The sequence below is a fragment of the Brassica rapa genome, chromosome A01 (assembly GCF_000309985.2).
Source record: "Brassica rapa cultivar Chiifu-401-42 chromosome A01, CAAS_Brap_v3.01, whole genome shotgun sequence".
In the NCBI taxonomy this organism is placed as follows: Eukaryota; Viridiplantae; Streptophyta; class Magnoliopsida; order Brassicales; family Brassicaceae; genus Brassica; species Brassica rapa.
The window spans coordinates 17,556,445-17,579,982 of record NC_024795.2 but is presented as its reverse complement, the minus strand read 5'-3'; the positions used below and the strand labels follow the sequence as shown (position 1 = coordinate 17,579,982).

Here is a 23,538-nt window from a genome sequence, read left to right as displayed (position 1 = left end):
GAAAACAGTAAAAGCAGAAAGAAGATACAGTTTGATTTAAAGCAATAGTTTTGGTACAAAGACAGTAAAGCTAGAAAACAAGGAACTAAAAGGAAAGGAAAGTAACAGACACATGACTTGATTGATTATTCAGGGAGCTTTCCAGGTTAAACCTAACTAGACTCTTGTTGCGGAGCTGGAAATGGACTAACACAGGAGAAGAGAGATGCTGAAGCTTGCTTCTGTTTTGTCTGCTTCTTTAACTTGACACCAAACAAGAATGACCGTAATGGAATCCTCGCTTTTCCACTCGAAGAGCTCTTGCTCGGAGTTGTCCTTGCTTCTGTTGCACTTGAGATCCCAATATCCTCTTCCAGTTTACTTAGAATTCTCTCTACGTCTGTCTTCAACACTCTTACACGATCAAGACCCGATTGAAGTTCGCTTGAAACCCTTTTGTTCTCTTGTTTCATGTTAAGTATCTCTCCGTGGAACTTTGCAGCTTGGTAACTGCTAATCTCTGAATCACTTACTTTACCACCACCCGAGTGAGCCGTGACTCTTCCGATTTCTTCTTGTATATTAGCTAGCGATGCAAACCTTCCTTGGAGTTCGTCTTTAAGAACTGCACTGGTTTCTAGCCACAACTGCAGCTCTGTTCGAATTTCTCTTAGGTGTCTATAGATAGGTTTTGCCTCTGATGCAGCTGCGTGCTTGCTTCTTGATGATTCTTGCTGTTGTTTGCTTTCGATTTTCAGCTTCGTTAGCTCTGACTTCAAATCCTGAACTGTTGTTTGGAACTTCTGTATCTGATGCACCGATGTGCTAAATCTTAACCAAAACTCTAGATTCTCTTCCAAGACAGCGTCGATATCTGCACGCACTTTGTCTTCCACAGCTGGAATCTTTGTTCTCGGGCTATCATCAACGTCTGCAAATTTCACCCTAACCTCATCTGAATTTGTCCTTTCAGGTATTCTCTTCACCTCTCCTACTTGATGATGTGGTGTAGTGGAAACCGAAAAATTAGAAGTTGGTGAAATGCTCACACTTTCACGCTGTCCTTGATCATGTTCCATCTGGTTATTTCCTTCTACTTGATGCGGAGAGTCTTTCTCTAGCGTGCCTAGTTTTTGGCGTAAAGACTGAATCTCTACGTCTTTGTACGCAACAGCATTCTTGAGTTCTCTTAACTGTAATGCCAGCTCGAAGAATCCTTCTCGGTTCTTCTTCTCGACTTCGCCTAACTTTCTCTTTACTCCTCTGTAGTCTCTTAGCACTGATGTGTAATCATCTAACAGAACCTTCTCTCTGTCCTCCATGCCATCTGGTAACAACTGTCTCCAGTTTGGTGTCGCTCCATCTTCGTCTTCTGTTACCAGCTCTTCCCCCTCTGTTCCAAAATAAGTGCTTGCTGTTTCTGACAAAGCAAAGGAATCTTTAGTCTCAGGTCTCTCTTCTTGAGCTCCTTCAGTGTCTTCACTATCTTCAACTACAATGGCATGTTTCTTCCTGTCTTCAACACTACTTTCCCTTTCTGTCTCCTTCGTGATTGACTTCAGATAATCTTCTGATCCTGAAACAGCTGGCAATTCCTGGAAAATTCCGGCTCCTTCGACATCTTCATCCATCTTCACATCTTGTAACTTGCCAGATAAATCATCAGCAGTCCAATTGGCTTCCTTGAATTGTTTCTGTAGACTCTTGTTCTGATCTTCTACCTTTTGGAATAGCTTTCTAACTTCACTCAGCTCCTTTTCAAGAACTGCTATCCTCTGTTTCATATCCGTGGAATCTGAAACAAGAGCCGCCTTGTCCTCCTCTAGACCACGTATATGTTCATGTAAACCATCTGTCTCTGATCTTAATGTCTTCACTAATGCAGTGTGAGACGAAGCATTGCTCTCCAACGAAACAATCTTCTGCACAAGATCATCAATCTTCTCTGCAAGCTTCACAACAGTTAGATTCTCATTTGAATCTTCTCTCTCAGATTCGTAGCTCGATTCTCGAACCACATCTACTTTTGCTTCTGTCTTAATGAACTTATCATGATCATCACTTTCCGGTTTCTCAAACTTGTTCCTCAAGGCATAAAACCTCTCCTTAGCAGTGGTGATTCTTTCCTTCTCAATCTCTGCTTCTTCAACAGATTGCTTCTGTTTCTCTTCAAGCTTAGCTAGTGTGTCCTTACAAGAGCTCAAGGCGGTGCTCGCCATCAATGTCCTAGCGTCACTATCATCAATGGCAGCACCGAGACCAAACTCATCTTGTAAGCTACAAACTCTCTTCTGCATCTCAGCAACTTCATTCTCCAAATCCCAGTACCTCTCATAAGACTCCTCATATGAGCTCCTCACAAACTCTTTCTCCGTCTGCAACGCCAAGATCCCCTTCTGAAGGTTATCAATCTCCTCCAACCCTTCTTCTTTACTCAATCCTGAACTCACAACCGCCGCTTCCCGCTTTGCTAAAGCAGAAGAAACTGTCCTTTTCAGACCAGCTGGTCCTTTTCTTGACAACATCATAGACTGACTCCTGAATTCTTTCATTGGCATCTCCGGGACTTGAGGGATGTTGCTTCCCTTGGGAATCAGATGAAGATGCGGTTGTTTCCGTGGATTCCCTTCGAAATCTTCAGTTTCATCATCCTCCAAAGGAAACTGAACATGTTCAGGAAAGGCAGTGGCGATGGTGCGGTTTGCGCTTTGAAGCTCTCTAGACAAATGATCATAGCGTTCAGCTAATGCACGGTATGATCGAAAAGCCTCCTCCACGAAACTAACAATCTCTGGTCTTTTACGGTAGTACATCTCAGCTCTTCTGGCGAAAGTGTCTCCATCTTCATCTATGATCTTAAGAGTATATTCAACTTTTTCTTCCATATCTAAATCACAAGAGGATTCTTTGTTTAGTGAGAGATTAAACAAAACAATGGGCACACACACACATGATGAAAAATAGAAGGTACCTTGAAGATTATGTTCGAGCCATTTGGATTGCTTTGTACGAATGTGGCTGGCCCACCACCATGAATACGCATTGCTCGCTGCTCTCTGCAACATGTTTTTGTCAGAGGCCGAATGTGATGCTTGACAAAGAAGAATCAAACATGGGCGTATATGCTTGCGTAAAATATAAAACATTGATCAGACAAAAAGAGAGAAATAGTCTTTGTCCGAGTATTTTGGTGGATCCTTTGATCAACCTCATTTCTAGGATGACAAATAACAAAAACGACAAGACCAATAAAATAAGAAATTTCACATTCCACATTGTTACAAAACAATCCAAAAAAATATATTACTAAAAGCTAATTCAGAAGAAACTTGTTCTTCTTGGACGATCTGAGGACTCTTTCCCCAACGGAAGCTTCACCCTCTTCTCTCCTTCTAACCATCCCTCGAGTCTTCACTCCCACAACACTCAAAACCAAACTCTCCTCGTTTCCACCGTCCATTCTTGGTGTCCGACACTCCTTGTCCGGCTTCTCAGTACAAGAACGAAGCAAATCTCTCAAACTGTCAACAGCATCATCCAAGATCTTAGCTTGAAAGCGAGGAGAAGCCGTAAAGAGAACATCTTGCAACCTATTCACAGGAATATCATCAAAGGAAACGCAGTGATCTTTCTCCTCCTCCACGAACCTTTCTTCAGTGTAGTCTTTCCAGTGGTAAGGAAACCCTAAGAGGAAACGGTTGCAATCCTCAGACGAAAACCCGTTTTGGAAAGAACGAGATCGGTTGATGAAGCCGCTGATAGAGACGGTGAGGCCATCAGATGTTTCGAGAGTGGTACTGTCATGTCTTGTTGAGATTGTTGCTGATGAGAAGAGTCGCACTTCAGGCCCGCCTTTTGATTCGAAGCCTGAAACGCCCAAACCCGTTTCGTTGGCCTTCTTAGTTAGCCACCAGTCGGACAAAGAGACGGACTTTAGGGTGGTGGTGGGTGTGATGGACTTGAGGGAGAAGGAGAAGGGCGTGCGTGGGGGGATCTCGTCCGAATTGGGTTTTGGCACAAATCTGGAGCAAGGAGCCGCCGGTGTGGAAATAGGTTCTCGCACAGCTCCCGAGCGAGTACGCGGCGAGGAACGGCGTGCTGAGAGTGACTGGAGTTTTGACTTGGTCGCCATCAGAACCAGACGTCTGGAGAATATCCCGAGAAAAACAAAAGAAATGGAAGCAAAATGCTCATAAACTTCCAATGAGCTCGAAGAGAAGTCTCTCTCTCTTGAATCAATTGCTCCAATGCCAGTAAAAAATAATTCTCCATTACTCCCCCAAAAAATTAATTAAATAAAACTTTAATTAAATTTGAAAAATAAGCAAAAAAAAAACTACGAAACCAAAAGGAACTTGCATAATTACAAGAATAAATTAGCTAAATATACTAACAAAGGTGGGATATCATTGAATGGGGGGAAAATAGTAATGTTGGGGGGAAAAAAATTGGAGGGATATAGGGTATGGAGTGTAAATAGGGGAAAAATGGTGTGTAGGGAGTACAATTTCTCTAATTACAATCCAACCAAAGATATTGACACAAACCATCCAGATCCGACCCATAAAATTTGGATATGTTTCTCCATAAGTTCCGTAAGAGTTGGTGTAACTGTAAACATTTGTGTTACTGTGTAACTTAATAAAACTTCAACTAAATCACACTTTTCGTAACCGTAAAACTTAGTAAAAGTTCAACTAATTTTGATTGTATCTTTTACATTGATATTTATTTTCGTGAAATACATTGGCAATACGCTCTTCTATTGTATCTTTTACATTGACAATATATTCTTTTATTGAAGTTAAATTAAAAAAAGATAATCTTATAGAGGAAAAGTAGAGACAATAGATTATGAAATATATTTTACAGACATTACATTAGGAAATGTATTTTACATAAACTTAACAAAAATAGATAAAAATTACATGTCATAACTCATAAACACACAACTAATCTCCAATTGGCCAGCCACGAGCAGTCAAGTGAATTTCATTGCAGAAGTCCCAAGCTGCACATTGCCAGAAACAACAATTGCATTTCTAGTGTGTTCTTGATCCATATATGGAGACTACAAACACTGGTTCTATTATTGCGGAGAACCAGCAATCATAGCAGACGTTGGGATATGTTCTTTCCAATAGAGACATAAACATCTCAGGTTTATCGTAACCCAAACGGCCAGAGAGCGCCCAACTAGTGGTCATGTGATACATCCGATCAACATATTCACGAGTAAAATCAGGATAGTTGTGAACCAATCCTCTATGATCAACGCTAAATGCTAAGTTCATCATATCATCTACATATTTGGCCAACAAACATCCTTTCTCACCAGCAAGATGAATTTGTTCCCTTCTTTCATCAAGTAAATGGAGGATGAAGTATTCATACATACCTTGCAAGTAGATGGCCGGATTACCCAGTTGGTAGCACTTAAGCATGGATGTTCTAACAGCACTGACCTGATCTAACCAGTCATTCAAGAAAATGAGATCGGCAAATTTGTAAAATTAATCTTTTCTGCCAAATGCGTTAAACCCGGGAAAAGCAAATCTTGTACAACCAAGATGTCTATTTGTTGGTAACGTCCAAACTCACTATATGCAAGAGTATCTCCAGCGACAGAAAAACCACCAATTAAACACTTTATCATCACTAATTTGTGTATTTCATAAAACTCATTTTCTTAAGTTTTGATTTAAATTGCACAACTGTTAGTCCTCCTGTTTTCGTTTACAAATAAAACAACTTTTATCTGCATGTTTTACTAAAAAAAATTATAGACGATATTATCACAAAATAGAGTTGTTATTTAACAAATAACACATAAATTATCGGTTCAAATGATTGCTAAATTTCACACTCTACCAACGTCATTTTTCTACTTTTCTGAAAAAGTTTACCTCTGCGTACAAAAGCCAAAAACCATCAGATTAAGTACTATCACACTCAGGGCAGTGCCTGAGTTTTCTAAGGTTAAAAGCAGTCAAAAAAATTTGGCCCCAAAAACAATTAAGCTGGTTTGAACTCATGACTTTGACAAATGAAACAGCTTATTCAGCCACTAGACCAACACAATTTCTTATCAAATTGGTCCCCAAAATTGTTTATAAAGATATTGGCCCCAAGCCCATGCTTGACCAGCTTGTGGTCAGGCCCAACCCTGATCACACTAAACAAAAAAAGCTCACCCACATTTAAAATTTTTAGAGCAACAAATACCAATCTTAAATTTACAATGACAATATACCCCCGCCCAGTACCGTGCAAAGAGTTTTAGGGGCCTAAAGCAAATTTTAAAAATAAACTTATTTACAACTTTAATGAAAACAATTTTGCAATATGATATATCACTTTCACCAAATACACATGTTTAACACTGCAAAATAATACGTTTATGCTATATTATGTCATATAGGTAAAAAATACATGAATTCAGAAGGTTAGTTAGTCTACTGTATGGAAAGGATTTTTAAAAAAAAAGTTTAGATCATTAAAATTAAAAATTATTTTAAATTCCGGGGCTCTAAGAAATTCATATTAATCGAGGGTCTAAGATGAAGTTTTTTTTTAATACACTGTAGGCACGTCTCTGACCCTGCTCTTAGGATGGGCACGCCACTAGTTATATAATAAGATGCTCTATGCAGTAATTATGTACAATCCAATTCAAACTAATTCCAAAAAAACACATTCGAGAAATTCTAAAAAAAAAAAAGTTTAAATAAATGAACCCGGGTTGCCAAACATGCATCTTCATTGGCTGCTCGGGTTGGAATTTGATGTTTCTTTGTCTTCTTTGAGGTGAAGCAATGGTAAGTGTGGTGTCTGTTCGTGGTTCCTCCTTCAACCCCAATAATATAGGCCTGCTACGCTTTGTCGATCAATCCTGCTTCTAACGCTGGTTGCTTCGCCTTCCTTGATTGTATGGTTATTCTCCTTTGGCGCTTAGTTATCTTGTTCTCTTTAGTTTAAGTTAGTTTCTTGGAGGTAAGTGTTTGCTTCAGTCCTTGTTTTTGGGTAGTATCTTGTTTCTACGCGGGCTTATGACTTCAGAAAGGTTGTATACTTTTGCTGACTTTGTGTTTAAAATGAACCTTTTATTAATCTAATAGATGATAAAAAAAAAAAAAATGAACCCGTAGTTGTGCCTGGGTCCAAAATTGGGCCGAGTCATATGAATTGGTAGGTGAAGAGGAAAAGCCTATAAAGAGTCAAATATGCGTTTGGTAAAAATTGTATAGTTGGCGGGACCACAAAATAAAAAATAGAAATATCCTCTCTTTTTTTTTTTTTTTCGTAAAAGGAAAAAAAAAAGAAAGAGTTGTTCATCATCGTTCATTTACCCTGAGGCTGAGGCTGAGGCTGATGATTGCCACAATAGGCGTAGATGAATTGTCTTCTAGTTTTGTACTCAGAAGAAAGTAATAATCAAAAGAAGCTCACCCTATCTTCTCCGATCTCATCGTCGTTTGCTTCCGATCGCTCTGGATTCCTCTTTTCCGAACGTCGTAGGTATGATTTAGCGAGAAACTATAAAGATTCCAAGGAGTAATCTGAGATTGGCTTTGATTAGTTCAATAAGTATGCTATTTGTGCAGGTTGCTAGCTAGCTCGGCTAATTGAGATTGCACACATACATACATAGATAGGGTCATTGTTGTGATGATGATGATGCGAACTGTCTCTCTACCACTCTCTCATCATAAGATCCATCAAGCTTCTGGATACCATAATGTGTCAATTATTACTTACTTAATCCCCTGCGTTTTGATATCTTCTTACAATTTTTCTGTTTCCTGCAGTGTCTTATTGCTTGTAAAAATCGTACACTGACACGTCTTTCATCATTTTCCACGGTATCATCTCTGCTCATACCATGCATTGTTTTTATGGTTTCGTTTCGTTTCTTGAATCGTCCACCTATTAGTGCTTTTATTTGATTTTCGGTGTTGTGAGGAACTTTACCACTTTTTTCTTATTAGTAACTTCCGTAGAAATGCTTGTGTGTCTGTTCCTATTGTATTTAACTTTGGTTGTGTCCGATCAATAAGTATATATATAGCTCTCAGTTTAAAATATGAAAATAGATTCTCATCTGAGGGTCCCTTGCCAAGTGTTATATGGATTCTTTACTTGTATAACCTTCACCTGGCCTTCTTTGTTTCCTTTCCTCTTGTCTTAGAGACAAGAAGACGTTTGGAGTCTTCAGCTTCTCGAGACCTTGCGTGGTTCAAAAGCCCCTGTATCATCTTGTACTAATGCATTCGTTTGCCGAGCAGCTCTCTTTCCAGGGAGTGGAAGCCACGGCCCCATTGTTAAATCAACTGCACTAGTACTCACAAGGTTATATTCCTTAACCTTTACTCACTTATACTGTTATGTGGCTGATGTGGGTCTACTTGCACACGCATCACATGTTCTTGCTTACAACTGAGACACCCAAAAGATCTCATATTTGAATAAGGGGAGTAGGATATACATTCCATGTTTCGTCTGTCTTTCAAATACATTTTCTATATAATGCCATCTTACCTCAAATTTCGTCATTGATAGTAGGGCATGTGATGCTTTACATGGAAATCCTCATTTAGTGAAACTACTTTCAGCAGTTGCGATTCTTGCATTTGGTACATGGGGAATTAGGCCCCTCCTGGGCTTAACCAGAGCTACCTTGTTTGAGGTGAGATGTCTTCTCTCTTATGTATTCCTTCCCTTCTTAAGAGTACTTGGTATACTTTATTCTTAGTGGACGCAATTTTGATTCCACTAGGGAAATGATGCAAATTCACCAAAGAGCAGCACACAATACATTGTTGTGTCATATCTTCAGCCTTTGCTGCTTTGGAGTGGAGCTCTCCTTTTCTGCAGGTTGACAATATTTTTGTTTCTTAACTATTATATGTTTTTACTAAAACCAATATGGAATTGTCTTTCAGAACATTGGACCCAATAGTATTGTCTTCAAGTGCCAGCCAAGCTGTTAAAACTCGCTTTCTTAGCTTTGCGCGGTCCATGTCAACAGTGTTGGCATTTGCCTGCTGTTTATCAAGGTGAGAAGTTTCTGAATACTGCTAGTCTGCTTTTATAAGAACACTGCTAAGTTGAGCTTCACTACTTAAGTACTTGCTTCAGAATAGATGTCTTCAAAAGACCTAAATGCTCTTTCTACAGTTTCAGCATTAGGTTCTTTCAATCAGTTGGAAATAGTGCAGTATATTTTGTTTCGGTCCTTGTATATCTATCATACCTTAGCTTTATTGAGTTTGAAATGTAAATTTAGTTTCTGAGCATGTTATACAATGTCTTTTCTGTAGCCTACTTCAGCAGGTGCAGAAATTTTTTATGGAGACAAATAATCCTGCCGATACCAGAAATGTATGTCTCCCCTATCTTTAAACGGACTTGAACACTTCTTTTTTTTTTTTGTATCGATGACTTTTTTTCTGTTGATGGTTATTGGCCCTCGTAAGATGCGATATGATACACTTCAGCTGTAGGGCTTAGTTTTCCTTAGTAGCTACATCTTAGGAAGAGTTAAATATGTTATTGTATCACGTCTAATCTTTCCATTAATGAAAGGGATATATACTATATATGAACTGTATGTCAGATCGCGATTCTCATGAAAAATAAGCATTTTATCCCTCCGAACTTGTATTCTTTTTTTTTTTGTGAATTTGCATTCGTTTATTTTAGGTGTTCTGAAAGAATAAACTCCTTTAACATCGATATTGAAAAACTCAGTTGGCTGATGCACAAGTTGTACTTGAGATTGGATATCTTTTAGCTAATTTCGTTTATTCGGAAGTATGTTTATCTGTTTTTTTTGTTATGCCAGATGGGTTTCAGTTTTGCTGGGAAAGCTGTTTACACTGCTGCGTGGGTCGCTGCTGCTTCATTGTTTATGGAGCTTTTGGGTTTCTCTACCCAAAAATGGCTAACAGCTGGAGGTCTGGGGACAGTACTGCTTACTCTCGCTGGTCGTGAGGCAAGATCCATTTTTGTGCAATACTTTGGCATACTAAACCTAATAACAGTGGGACAATAATACCTTTTGTGGATAGTGCAGATACTTACTAACTTCCTTTCAAGCATTATGATTCATGCTACACGGCCCTTTATTCTGAATGAGTGGATCCAGACCAAGATAGGAGGTTATGAAGTTTCTGGCACAGTAGAGGTCTGTTAAGTTGTCAATATATCTTAGCCATCACAGGCTGCCTTAGATTGATTTTCTTAATTGATAATCACGCCACTTGCTTCAAAGTTCAAACAGTAGTCTGTTTTTTATATGACTTTTGTTCCATGGAAATTGACTTTGCTTCATTATCAGCACGTTGGCTGGTGGTCACCTACGATTATCAGAGGTGATGACCGTGAAGCGGTTCATATTCCTAACCACCAGTTCAGTGTTAACATTGTGAGGAATCTAACTCAAAGGACACATTGGCGCATCAAAACACATCTTGCCATCAGCCATCTTGATGTCAGCAAAATTAATGTAAGAAAATATTCTTGTTTACACATTCTTTTATCCCTGCACTTGTAGAGTAGCTAATGCGACAAGTGGATGTATTATTTTTGAACTTTTACAGAGTATTGTGGCTGATATGCGCAAGGTGTTGTCCAAAAATCCTCAAATCGAGCAACAAAAAATACACAGAAGAGTCTTTTTGGAGGATGTAGATCCAGAGAACCAAGCCCTTAGGGTAAGACGATGCCCTTCTGTCAACATCTAATACATCTATTTCGCTTTAATCAGATTTAACATCCATATCTAATTCTGTTGTAGATTCTCATATCCTGTTTTGTGAAGACTTCGCGTTTTGAAGAGTACCTTTGTGTTAAGGTATGTAAAACTTAACTACATATACCTTTTCATAACCTTAATGTATGTCATCTAAACTGTGCACTTCAACTAAGAATTGTATGCAATTTGGTGCATGTCATACCCGCATGCGTGTACAACATCACTTAATTAGTTCCCCAGACATGGTTTCGTGTAATGCGTCAGTGCATGTGTTTCTGAGCATATGTACCTTTGTCACATGTGTTTGGTGTCTGTGTGTGTAACTTATGTGTCATTGTTGAATATTATGAACTTTTTTAAACAGGAAGAAGTTCTCTTGGACCTTCTTAGAGTTATCAGGCATCATGGCGCACGTCTAGCAACCCCAATTCGCACAGTTCAGAGGATGCGTAATGAGACTGAGGCAGACAGTGCAGCATTTTCAGACATAGTTTTCAATCAAGCAGCTATGAACCGTCGACTCATGTTGATTGAGCCATCCTACAAAATCAATGGCGATGATAATGCCAAGTCCTCCCGTCCTAAATCATCAGAGCAGAAAGGTGAAGAAAAAGACCCTGAAGGAGAAGCAACGGACTCCAAGGCTGAAACAGAAAACAACGGATCAAACACTAAAAATGAGAAACCCAAAGTAAGTCTTGATTCCAACTCTAGTACAGGCAATAAAGGTTCGAGAACCGGGTCAACGGACCAGTCTATAGAACACAAATCAGAAGAGAAGAAGAAAGATAGTGCAGGAGAGTCAACCAAATCAGAGAAGGAGAACGTTTCTGATGGCGAAAGTGCAACAGAGCAGACACTGAAACCAAAAGCAAGACAAGGGACCGAAAAGAGCAATGGAGATGAGAAAGCTAGAGATGTTCGTGGATCTGGTACAAGTTCTTCGTTAGAGGAAAATATTGTTCTCGGTGTTGCTTTGGATGGCTCAAAACGTACACTCCCGATTGATGAAGAACTCGAGGCATCTAGTTCGTTAATGTAGTCTTAAGAACTTGGTGTTGGATCGGAATTAGTGAATGTAAAATCAAATTGTGTTCCAAGCAATTTAGTACATTTGTATAAAGTAGAAATGGAAACGAAGAAATGAGCCATTTCATCTGTGTAAATTATATCAGTGACTCAAACTCTAAGTAGGGTTATTGGTTGGTGTGTTTCGATGGATTTGAAAATCCAAACTAAATTTAGAGTTATTGGTTTCATGATTTTAAAATATGTATTAACATCATATTTTATTCGCTTAATGTTTTATAAATTTTAATTTTTCATAAATTTTAATTTAAATCAAATGTTATTCAATCATACGGATTTACTAATAGATTTGATTTCATAATGTATTTGAATGGATTTTCATGGATTTCTTTGTTAAAAATACAAAGGCCCAAATCCGAGGGAAAACCTCCGGATTTATAAATACTAATCTGAGAGAATTTGAAAATTTGTATATTTTATTTGGATTTATAAATACTATATGGATTTCTAAATTAATCAAAATATATAAACCAATAAGGTAATTTGTTTTGGATAGTTTGAAGTTCTTTTGTGCTTTGAAAATTCATCAGGATCAAGAAGACTATTTAATTACAAGGGGAACACTTCAAAGAAAATATACCACATAGTGCGTTGCAAACTTTGAATTTAGAGATACCAAATGAAATAACATGACATGTAGTTTGTAAATACAAAACAAAACACACCAAATCAAACACATTTTAAACACCTGATAAAACCATCAACAAGACGGAACCATGCTCGGCGCCGAGATGAATCAATGCAAATCAATTGATGTTTCGTCATCTCCGCCTTGAAAATAAGGTTCCTCAAAAATGACAGATTTGTTATCATCAAAACTTTTTTTATGTCTGATCCACAAAGATGAGGATTAGCAATATAGTTGGATTCATCCAATGTAGAAAATTTTCCTTGACTTGGAAGTTGGAATGGAGCTGATAGGTTGTTGTATGACACATTGAATACAACCATGTTGTATAACTTTCCTAGATTTTGAAGTATTGGTCCCCACAACATGTTAAATGAAAGATCAAGGCTCTCTACATCCGTTAGATTGGAGAAGCTCTCAGGTGTTAGACCTAAAAAAGAATTGCAAGACAAATTCAAAGAACATACTCTCTAAAGATTTCCTAGTTCATCCGTGATTTCACCATTGAGTTCATTGTTTAACAAATCCATTCCAAACATAAGTCTAAACTTCTTTCACTGTAAGACTCATATCTACTCTTTGAAGCAAATTCGAATATGAACTTCAAATTGCTATCATATGCCATCAAACTCAGGTTGTATATCCAAGGACCCTGAATACACTCCCAATTCATTATCCGTGCCAAGGCCAAAGGATGATGAATATCCATCATTATCATGACTTGATGAACCCCTTCCAAATGATATGTTGTTGAGACATGAAGGTATAGATCCATTCAATTTTTTATTGGCAAGATCCAAAATCTCGATGCTACTTAGACTGCATAGATCCTAAGGAATATGACCCCTTAATCTGTTATTCCTCAACAGAAGAACACGACAACTCGGTTCTGTCATCTTTTCCTCTCGATCATTTAGCAACCTATGATGAGTCTCTTTGCTCGCTGTCCTCTGTTGGTGAGTGGTGGTCTAGATCTCTTTGGTGTATGGTGCGATGGTGTTTCTTGTTTTTGGTTCTTTCGTTTTATTTAGGGTTCTTTCCGTCAAAGTGGCTTCGGTGGGTTTTTTGTTCTAGTGGTCGCATGTTCATTAGTGGTAGAGAGCATCGTTGAATAGCAGTTAAAATTTCAAGGGCGAGTCATTTTGTGAGTTTTCTGTTTTCTTTTGGACTTGTCAATTTCCAAGCTCATTAGAGGTTTGATGATCCTTGTATTTTTTTCTTGCTTTTCTTGTGAAAAAATACTAAAAATATTTAAATGAATTAGCGAGATATACATAATGAGTTGAAAATTTGAGAAAGTAACCATGTAAAGATTTAATTAAGATATGTCAATTTGACACAATAATAGACAAGAAACTCTTTTTTCCATACGTGACTGTGCGTTTAACGCTGTTTGCACAACTGAAAATTATACAATACTATATATATTAAACAAATATATATATACAATTTGGTTCATATAAATATCATTGCAACAAACATAATACATTAATACATATTGATGCACTGGACCACTTACATTTTCTATTCTATGCTTCTATAATAGAATGAAATACAACAAAGCAATACATCATAATGTTAATTTTTGAGAGAGAGAGAGAGAGAGAGAGAGAGAGAGAGAGAGAGAGAGAGAGAGAGAGAGAGAGAGAGAGAGAGAGAGAGAGAGAGAGAGAGAGAGAGAGAGAGAGAGAGAGAGAGAGAGAGAGAGAGAGAGAGAGAGAGAGAGAGATTATGTTTTCAAATAAAATAAAACATAACAAATAGTTCATTTCAATGTTAATCGTTGTTCTTCAGAAGTGAGAAGATAGTGTCATTGTCATTGGTGGCATTATCAATATAATTGCGGGATGAGTAAAAGAAACCACAATAGGAGGTGGAAGAGAAGAAAATACATACTGTAATGTGATCATTTAATAGAATAGTACAATATATTAACACTGTTCGTCTTCTCCAAATCTGAATCCCATCTTCATTGTCGTTTATTGAATCATCAACCACCAACATGCTCACGTGATTCACCTTAAGATCTAGATCCATTAACATTGACATGAATCTTGCCACCGATCTTCTTCGCAATACCGCCTGGCAAATTTCATTATGCTTTGACTTTCCCTTTCTCGTATCAATTAATTGTGTATTCGTCTACATCTATTCATCACGTCTATCGTTTCATTTTTTTTCTTCTGAAGCTTCACGCAGATTCAGTCACTTGCAGTGACGGACATCGATGTATTCACAAGAGTAATTACGGTTTGAAGTTTTGATCATCGTAGAAGGATATTTTCGTCTGCTAATCTATTACTATGTAGTATATCATAGCCATAAGGTTGATATGGTTACTTTGTGAATTATATTTTTATGTATGGTTATAGGATTCAATTTCCCAAAATATTTTAATATAAAAGCTTTTAAAAAAATTGGTGACACAAAAATGTAGTCTACATACCAGTGAAAATACACCAAATTAAAAACATTTGAAACAATATATAAAAGCATCATTAAGTCGAAACCATGCTTTGCGCCAAGATGAAGCAAAGAAAAGAAACACAATAAATGTCATCAATATCACAGTGTAGCTGGTTCCAAGACTCCAGTAGAACATCTCCATATCAATTGCGACACCACCATCTTTTCTTCGATAGTTTGTTTCCTTTTCACCGGTAGTATTGTTATCATCACAACTTCTATTTACAGGTGATCCACAGAGAAAAGGATTACCAATGTAATTTGTTTCATCCAAAGTGAAAATTTTTCCTTGACTTGGAATAGAACCTGACAAGTTATTGTGTGACACATTGAATATAACCAAATAATCCAACTTGGTTAGATTATGTGGTATTGATCCGTTCAATATGTTGGAAGAAAGATCAATGCTCTATATGTCTGTTAGATTACAGAAGCTTTCAGGTACTAGACCTGACAAGGAATTATAAGACAGATTCAAAGCACGCATTCTCTGAAGATCTCCTAGCTCTCGTGGGATTTCACCACTAAGTTCATTATCCGAAAAATCCAGTCCAAATATGAAGTCAAAACTTTCTCCGATGTAAGAATCATATCTTCTCTTTGATGTAAATTCCACTGAAAAATCCCAGTATCCTGAGTAATCTAGATAAAACTCAAGTGGTAAATCCAGGAACCTAGAAACAAAGGACATAGAATACGCCTCTAAACTATTAGCATCTACCCCTCTAAAAGTTTTAATTATATCTTTTAATCTTTTCAGACTCAATAGAATAAACAAATATGGTTTAACGTTAAAACTTCATAACACAAAAAATCAATCGGATACGTCTATTTTGCTTGGAAACGTTTTTGAGACGTCTCCAATCTCTGACTAAGCCATCCCCGTTGAGTCAGGCCGTCTCGGGTTCACCATACATGTGTTGGGGACGTTTCCCAGGCGTACCCGAGCCGTACCCGTCCCCCCAGCGAACCCGGTACGTGAGACGGCACCAAGTGGGCGTACCCGTGCAACCTAGCTTAGTAATGGAATTACATATCAGGTATTTGAAGGTTTAACTAACCTCACGAGGAAATAAGTTGCTTTGGCCAGGAAGAAGATTGTTTCTGTCAACAAATAATTAAAGCCATTGGTTCTTTCACTTCAGGAAAAGGTAAGAGCAATACATAATAATCAAATTCATTAACCCCGTTTTCAAAATATGTTTTGGTAAATAATTAAAGATAAAGTTGAAATTTGTGCTGACAAAAAAGTTAAAATTTCTTGATTTGATTATGACGTTCTGTTTTACTATCCTCCATTCATTTTTGGCTCCACAGAAACAGCTTTGTGGTAAAAATGCAGCCATTCTCCACAATGTGGGATTGGCAAGTTTGGGCATACCTGCAAATTTGTATAGGATTATGGAAAGTGATATCTCTTATTAGACTTGTAGTAGAGTATATATACACGTACATAACTGAGCACTCTAGGTTAACATATTTACAAAGTAGACCTTGAACTTCTAATAACTTATATTATCTATACGCCCCCTCAAGATGGAGGGGCTGAGCACACTCCAATCTTGGAACAAGCATGCTGAAACTGACTTCTTGGGAGTGGTTTTGTGAGCGTGTCCGCTAACTGATCATGAGTAGATACATGTGTTACCCGGAGCCTACCTGCTTGAATCATGTTTCGTGTGAAGTGATAGTCCAAAGCAATGTGCTTCATTTTGGAATGGAAAACTGGGTTAGCACACAGATACATAGCTCCAACATTATCACAATATATGACCAGAGGAGAGAGAAGCTGAATTTGTAGTTCTGATAGAAGCGAGCATAGCCATGTGACTTCGGAAGCTGTATTTGCTACAGCTCGATATTCAGCTTCAGTAGACGAGCGCGCCACCCCTTTCTGTTTCTTTGAAGACCAGGAGATCGGATTCTGTCCTAAGTAGATGATATACCTGTTTGTGGAGACATAATCGTCTGTGTCACCGGCCCAATCCGCATCAGAAAAAGAATGTAGTGTAAGAGGTGTTTTCTTGTGTAAGAAGATACCATGTGATCGCGTACCAGACAAGTATCGGAGGACTCGCTTTGCTGCCTGCCAATGATCTCCAGTTGGTTTGTGCATAAACTGAGAGAGTCGAGCTACGGCATACGAGATATCTGGTCTGGTGAAGGCCAAATATTGTAAGCTGCCAACCACTGACCTATATTGTGTCGCATCTTGAAGAGGACTGTCGCTATCAAGCTTGAGTTTAGGTGTAGTGGGAACCGGTGTAGCGATAGGTTTCGCATCTGTCATATTGGCCTTATGTAGGAGATCATTGATGTATTTCTGTTGACAGAGATGTACACCAGAGTCGGTTCTAGTAACCTGAATGCCGAGGAAATAGTGTAGATCAACAGGGTCTTTGATTGAGAAGCGAGCAGCAAAAGAGTGGAGAACAGTTTGTATTTGGTGATTATCGTTCCCTGTGACAATAATGTCGTCAACGTATACCAAGACATAAGTGATCGTGTTGCCAGTGGTGTGGACAAACAGGGAAGCATCAGCAGAGGAGTTAACAAAGCCAGTGGTGAGGAGATGGCGTTTACGTGACATATACCATGAGCGCAGAGCTTGTTTAAGGCCGTAAATTGGTTTTCGCAGACGACAAACATAACCAGGACGATCTTTGTCTACGAAACCAGGGGGTTGCATCATGTAGACTTCCTCTATTAAGTCACCTTGTAGAAATGCATTATTGATATCCAGTTGCTTGAGTGGCCAAGACTTCGTGACTGCAATGTCAATGACAAGGCGTATGGTTGTAGATTTAATCACCGGACTGAAGGTTTCAGAGTAGTCCACTCCATATCTTTGTGTGTAGCCCTTAGCAACCAATCTTCCTTTGGAACGCTCTTCTTCACCATTCGCGAGATATTTTGTTGTGAATACCCATCGGCATCCAATAACATTTTGTGCTTCATTCGGTGGTTCAAGATCCCAAGTATGATTTGCTATATGAGCATCAAATTCAGCGATTGCAGCCTTCCTCCAACGGTCTTGTTTCATAGCTTGTATAATTGTTGTTGGTTCAGTAGCATCACCTTTCTTTCCTGCAACAGTAAGAGTGAGTTTCTGTATCGGTTTAATAATCTTGTTTTTGGCTCTAGTTTGCATTTTGTGGACATTTTGTGGTTGTTCTGTAACTGGATTTTCTGTTTCACTGGTTTCTAAAGGCACGGCTGGAGAGGGAGCAGGTTGATTTGTGGTGGGTAATGGCTGAGTCGTGGGTGTCGACTCATTTTGTTGTTGAGCAGTGGGCTCTGTGATAATAGGTTGTGGCTGAGTCATGGGTGTTGACTCATTTTGAGAATGAGCAGTGGGCTCAGAGGTTGAAGAAGAGAGTGTAGGTTCAGAGATAGAAGGCAATACCTGAGCTGTGGGAGTCTGTGACTGCGACGGGTGAAGGTCTGTGCTCGAGGGTCCCACTCTTCCCATTGGTATGGTGGAGGCTGGAGGAGCATAGGTAGTAGAAGACGAAGACTTAGGATGATCAGCTTTACTCAGTTTGGTGAACGGGAACTCTGTTTCCACAAACTGCACATGTCTAGATGTATAGACACGACCAGTGGACACATCAAGGCAGTAGTATGCGCTTTGTGTCAATGAGTAGCCAATGAAAACACATTCTTTTGACCGAGGCTGCAGCTTATGATCAGTATAAGGCCGTAACCACGGGAAGCATAGGCATCCAAATACTCTAAGCTTCTCATAGTTTGGTGTCTGACCAAATAATTTCTGATATGGCGACTGCATTGCGATTGTTGGGGAGAGTAAGCGGTTTATCAGGTAGACAGCAGCAGAGAAGGCATACGTCCAGTATTCTCGCGGCATTGTTGAAGTTGAAACAAGTGTGAGGCCTGTCTCGACAATGTGTCGATGTTTCCTCTCCGAAAGACCATTGTGTTAGGTGTGTGTGGTGGAGAAGTGAGGTGACTGATGCCGTGTTCTGAAAGAAATGCTCGTAGAGCAACATACTCTCCGCCATTGTCAGAAAAGAGTGTCTTGATTTTTGTTTGAAACCTGTTCTCCACCAAAGCTTTATATGCGATGAACACTTCCTTCACTTGTGATTTCTTTTTCAAAGCATAGAGCCATGTATAGCGAGAATAGTGGTCAATAAAGACAACATAATACCGATAATTGTCAACAGAGGTTATAGGAGATGACCATACATCTGAAAATATATATTCAAGGGGTTTATGAGAAGTAATAGATGTGTTTGTAAAGGGTAATATATGGCTCTTATTAATCAAACATTGAGAACAAGAAAGCTGTTTTTGAGTAGTTGAACAAATAGGAAGTGAAAACTGAGAGACAATAGTGTTTAGAATTGAAAAAGATGGATGGCCGAGCCGAGAATGCCATGAAAACAGAGAGGTTTTGGGGTTGGATGCAGTAACCAGTGCCGTTGCCTGAGCAGGAGTGACTGGCCATTCATAGAGTTCATTCTTAGTCTTGCCTTGGAGCAATGGGACCCCCGTGCTGAGATCCTTCACCTGAAAGGAGGCAGAGAAAAATTCAACCGAAACTCCATTAGAATTGCATAAACGATAGACAGAGATAATGTTCTTGTCAACATCAGGAACATATAAGATTTTATGCAATGATAAGTTGCGAGTAGGAGTTGAGAGAGTTGAGGAACCGGTGTGTGAAATCATATAGGATTATGAAAAGTGATATCTCTTATTAGACTTGTAGTAGAGTATATATACACGTACATAACTGAGCACTCTAGGTTAACATATTTACAAAGTAGACCTTGAACTTCTAATAACTTATATTATCTATAATTTGATCACTCCACGAGCTCTTCTTCTTCTTCTTCTTCACTAAGCTATAGCCCGACGGTTTCTTCACTCACTGGCATGTCCCTCAAGCCTTATCATCTCGAGTTCTCATTGCTCAGCACATTAGCTCCATCATCATCATCCGCAGATGAAAACGCACTGAGCTTGACTCTTCGAGCTCCATATACACAAGTCCAACAACACTGAGCTTCACTCTTCGAACTAAATTAATGATAATTTTTAAATATCATTTCCGGACACTACAGAGATCTCAGGCTAACACATATACACAAGTTCCAATTTCCTGAAATGAATCCTGTTGGAACTGATTAAAAAAAAACTAACTTTTCACAGTTTCTTAGGCTAAACACATAAGAACCCAACTTCGAAACTGAGGAGGAAATGAACATACACTCGCAGTTGATATATTAGACCCTACTCCCAACCCATATAATCAGATCGAGGAAGTAAAACTAAAATCTCCACCCGTCGAACATAGCGGGCAAATCAAATGTACAGTGTCGTATGCTACACTTTTTTCGCAAATTAGCTTCACAAGTGGTTTCAGTTACACGTTAAATGGGTCAAAATCCACACACTTTTTTGTAACTTAAAATCCAAACACTTGATGACTTGATTATTATTTTTGGGTGAGACCAACACGTGTGAGATAATTTCTTCTCAATAGTTTTACCATCTCAAATGAATAAAATCCTCAACTGATTTATTTTTGAAGAAAAGTCCTGAACTTTTTTCCACTAGCTCTGTTTTTTTGTTGACCAGCTTCAGCGTTTCAAAAATTATACAGAAAATAACTATTTTTACGGCATCAGTCATTTAATTGGTGACGCTGGGTTTTGTAAACACAGCCGCTCCTCCACCTTTTCCGTCGCTGGTTTTTATGACGTCACGAAACTCGGTCAATTTTCAGTCGCGGTGCTGTTAGCGTCTATTTTAGAATCAGTGAGATGAAGAATTTATCCACGATGAAGTGTATTTTTTGAGACGCTGGACGCTGCGGCAGCGTCAACAAAAAGAACAGCCCTACTGTTGATAAAATAATTATTTTACATTAAAATTTAAAACCAACGAAGATCATATTCAAGAAGTTTGATTATAAAGCTCATCAATTTTTATGGGCAACAAGTAAGAACGAATTTAAACATTTATAAGATAGTCAAAATCAAAAATTTATATCTATATATATATATATATAGTATTGTTTCCTCAACAAGGATCGTTAAAGCCAAAGATTGTCTTTCATGTTGCAAAGAGTTTATAGAAATTACTATTTATTTGAAAGGAAACATCAAAAAAAAAAATTAAACTTACAAGAAGGATAGATTAATATTTTCAAAACAAATATTAGGAATGTAATATTAATATAAACAAATACCAAAAAGTTATGTACTTAACCCCAAACCGATTCCCAACCAAGAAAATTACCAAATATTTTTAGTTTTAAAATTACCAAATATTTTTAAAATACTACTTATACACTCACAACAAAAAAAAAAGAATTACCCTAAAAATTTTATACAAAATATTTTAAAATTTTCCAAATCGCCGAAAGAACCAAATTAACCGAATAATTTATATCTAAAGCTATCTAAAATGCCTGATATTTAATGCAAAATAACTAAAAACTCATTTACTATCCGAATTATCAGAAATTACCCGAAAATCCGGAACCAAATTGGAACCAATATTTTATCGGACAATAGTCCATTCCTAACATTGTTACTTAAAGCAAACTGAAACCAAAAGAAATTTTATAAATAACCAAACTTTTCATATATTTGTAGAGTAGAAAAACAAAAAATGGAAAAAAAAATCAGAATTAAACTTAAAACCAAATGGGTTGCCGAATATTTAAAGTATAGTTAATATACCTAAAGTTATTAATTATGATTAGTTTTAAAATTACCAATTATTTTTAAAACACTGCTTATTAACTGAAATACACGAAACAAACGAATTACCCGGTTGATATTTTATCATAAATGTTTTTAAATTATTCAATTAATCAGAAGAATTGAATTACCCAAATATTATATATCTAATTTTTTAAAAAAATTATTAAATATTTAATCCAAAATAACTAAAAACTGACTTTTACCTAGATTTTCTGAAATTATCCAAAAAGCGCAACCTAATCAGCACTAGGGTGAGAACCAATATTTTATCATGTTGAAACCAACCTAAATCCATAACTATGTTAGTCTACACATTACATCTATAAACCTGTATGAAAAAGATTTAGTTTATACACTTAAAAGTAATAAAAAAATAAATATATAGAAGTACAAGAAATTTAAATTAAAAGTTCGTGTTGATTGTCCCCTCCACTGTTAATGAAATTCAAATTAAGTACAATAAAAATCATATATCCAAAATATAATTTCAAGCCAATAACGCAAAGTCACCATTATCGACCATCGTCTAAGAATTTGCCAAATAAAAAAAAAAAGAAACATGCCTACATATAACCATGAAAAGAGCTAATTCAAATAATTTCCACCAAACCAATTAAAAAATTCAATCAAATCTACCAGTTGCTAGGCGCAAAATTTTAAAATGAATCAAACATCACAACCGCAAAAAGACAATGATATATATGCCAAAATCACAGGACATGTAGTTTCATGCAAACAAATTATCCAACAACTTAGATCACACAAATAGTTTCGCCTCAACACCAATCGAAGCAAACATCCTGCGCGAAGCGCGGACCGACCCTAGTAAAGAATATATCTATTGCTGATAAAATGTGGGATCGTCCCGGATAACTTGTTATTACGCATGGCAAGGAGCATGGCATTTTCTAGCAATGTACTTGGAACCGGCCCACTAAACTCATTGTCGTACAAGTACAACAGACCCATATCCCTCCCACTAAAGTTGGAAGGCAAGCTCCCCGAAAACTTGTTTCTAGAGAGGTCCAGAAGTTTGAAGGGTATGTTAAACAGTGAACTTGGTATTGTACCATTTAGAAGATTATCTGAAACAGAAAAATACATGAAATGGAAGCCTCCAAACCAGCTTAGGATGACACCTTGTAAAAGATTATTTGACAAGTCGAAATATACTAGACCCGTTGAATTAAGCAGCCCATCTCCAATTCCGGTGAATTGATTGTTATCTGCAATCAAAACCATCATAGACGTCAACTTTGTTGGTTGTGAGAAAATTTGACCAGTAAAACTATTGTATGAAAGTTTCCAAGTAAATAGCTTGTAACAACTAGTAAGAAGTTTTATTGGTAGAGTCCCAGAGAAATTATTATGAGATAGGTCCAAGAATTCGATCTTTTTCATCTCACCAAACGAAAATGGCAGATTCCCTTGAAACCCATTATTGTAAAGATTCATGTGTCTTTTTCATCTCACCAAACGATACTCTCTGGAAGCCCTTGATAAAACTTATTGGATGATACATCCAAAATCTGCATACTTTGATTAAGTAGCAGTCTTGGAAACTGAAGCATGGTGAAAGAGTTGTTCTGTAAAAGCAAAACCTGAAGTCTTGGATAGTTCTCCAGAAACCAAGATGGAGATATTCTGGTCAACTTGTTGTTGGAAAGATTGATCAGACGCAAATCTTTTTGGTGTTGAAGAAATCTAGGAACTGTTTCCAAGTTACAATACTGTAACTCTATGACACTCAACTGAAATCTAGGTTGCAATGATATTTTATTCTCTATCTGCAGAAAACTAGTTCTTGTTGAAAGTTTGAACACCTTGAGTTTCGAGAGGTTAGCTATTAACTCCACCGAGAAGACACCCTCAAACTCATT

The 23,538-nt window shown here is 37.7% G+C and overlaps 4 protein-coding genes across 5 annotated transcripts; 1 reads left to right on the top strand and 3 right to left on the bottom strand.

The window, feature by feature from the left end:
• Window positions 1-11: 11 nt before the first annotated feature.
• Window positions 12-3,188, bottom strand: LOC103828824 (protein NETWORKED 2A). The gene is made up of 2 exons (XM_009104473.3): window positions 2,951-3,188; window positions 12-2,866 (listed from the first exon to the last, which is right to left on the bottom strand). The coding sequence occupies exons 1-2, from the start codon at window positions 3,123-3,125 to the stop codon at window positions 153-155; spliced, it is 2,889 nt and encodes a 962-aa protein (XP_009102721.2). The 5' UTR covers window positions 3,126-3,188; the 3' UTR covers window positions 12-152.
• LOC103828816 (protein EMBRYO DEFECTIVE 1674) lies at window positions 3,142-15,687 on the bottom strand. Its single transcript, XM_009104465.3, has 2 exons — window positions 15,681-15,687; window positions 3,142-4,187 (listed from the first exon to the last, which is right to left on the bottom strand). Exon 2 carries the CDS (start codon window positions 4,109-4,111, stop codon window positions 3,293-3,295), a length of 819 nt encoding a protein of 272 aa, XP_009102713.1. The 5' UTR covers window positions 4,112-4,187; window positions 15,681-15,687; the 3' UTR covers window positions 3,142-3,292.
• Window positions 7,237-12,047, top strand: LOC103828802 (mechanosensitive ion channel protein 3, chloroplastic). Of its 2 annotated transcripts, none has more exons than XM_009104453.3 (14): window positions 7,237-7,497; window positions 7,584-7,719; window positions 7,788-7,841; window positions 8,168-8,328; window positions 8,542-8,665; window positions 8,756-8,853; window positions 8,922-9,035; window positions 9,300-9,360; window positions 9,824-9,973; window positions 10,055-10,165; window positions 10,319-10,486; window positions 10,581-10,694; window positions 10,778-10,834; window positions 11,100-12,047. In XM_009104453.3, the coding sequence occupies exons 2-14, from the start codon at window positions 7,648-7,650 to the stop codon at window positions 11,775-11,777; spliced, it is 1,962 nt and encodes a 653-aa protein (XP_009102701.1). In that variant the 5' UTR covers window positions 7,237-7,497; window positions 7,584-7,647; the 3' UTR covers window positions 11,778-12,047. The 2 variants fall into 2 exon arrangements, with proteins under 2 accessions (XP_009102701.1, XP_009102692.1); XM_009104444.3 differs by having other exon boundaries at window positions 8,539-8,665.
• Window positions 15,688-16,449: 762 nt separating the features above from the next.
• Window positions 16,450-23,218, bottom strand: LOC103828783 (retrovirus-related Pol polyprotein from transposon RE2). Its single transcript, XM_033275892.1, has 2 exons — window positions 23,065-23,218; window positions 16,450-22,884 (listed from the first exon to the last, which is right to left on the bottom strand). Exon 2 carries the CDS (start codon window positions 18,784-18,786, stop codon window positions 16,450-16,452), a length of 2,337 nt encoding a protein of 778 aa, XP_033131783.1. The 5' UTR covers window positions 18,787-22,884; window positions 23,065-23,218.
• Window positions 23,219-23,538: the final 320 nt, after the last annotated feature.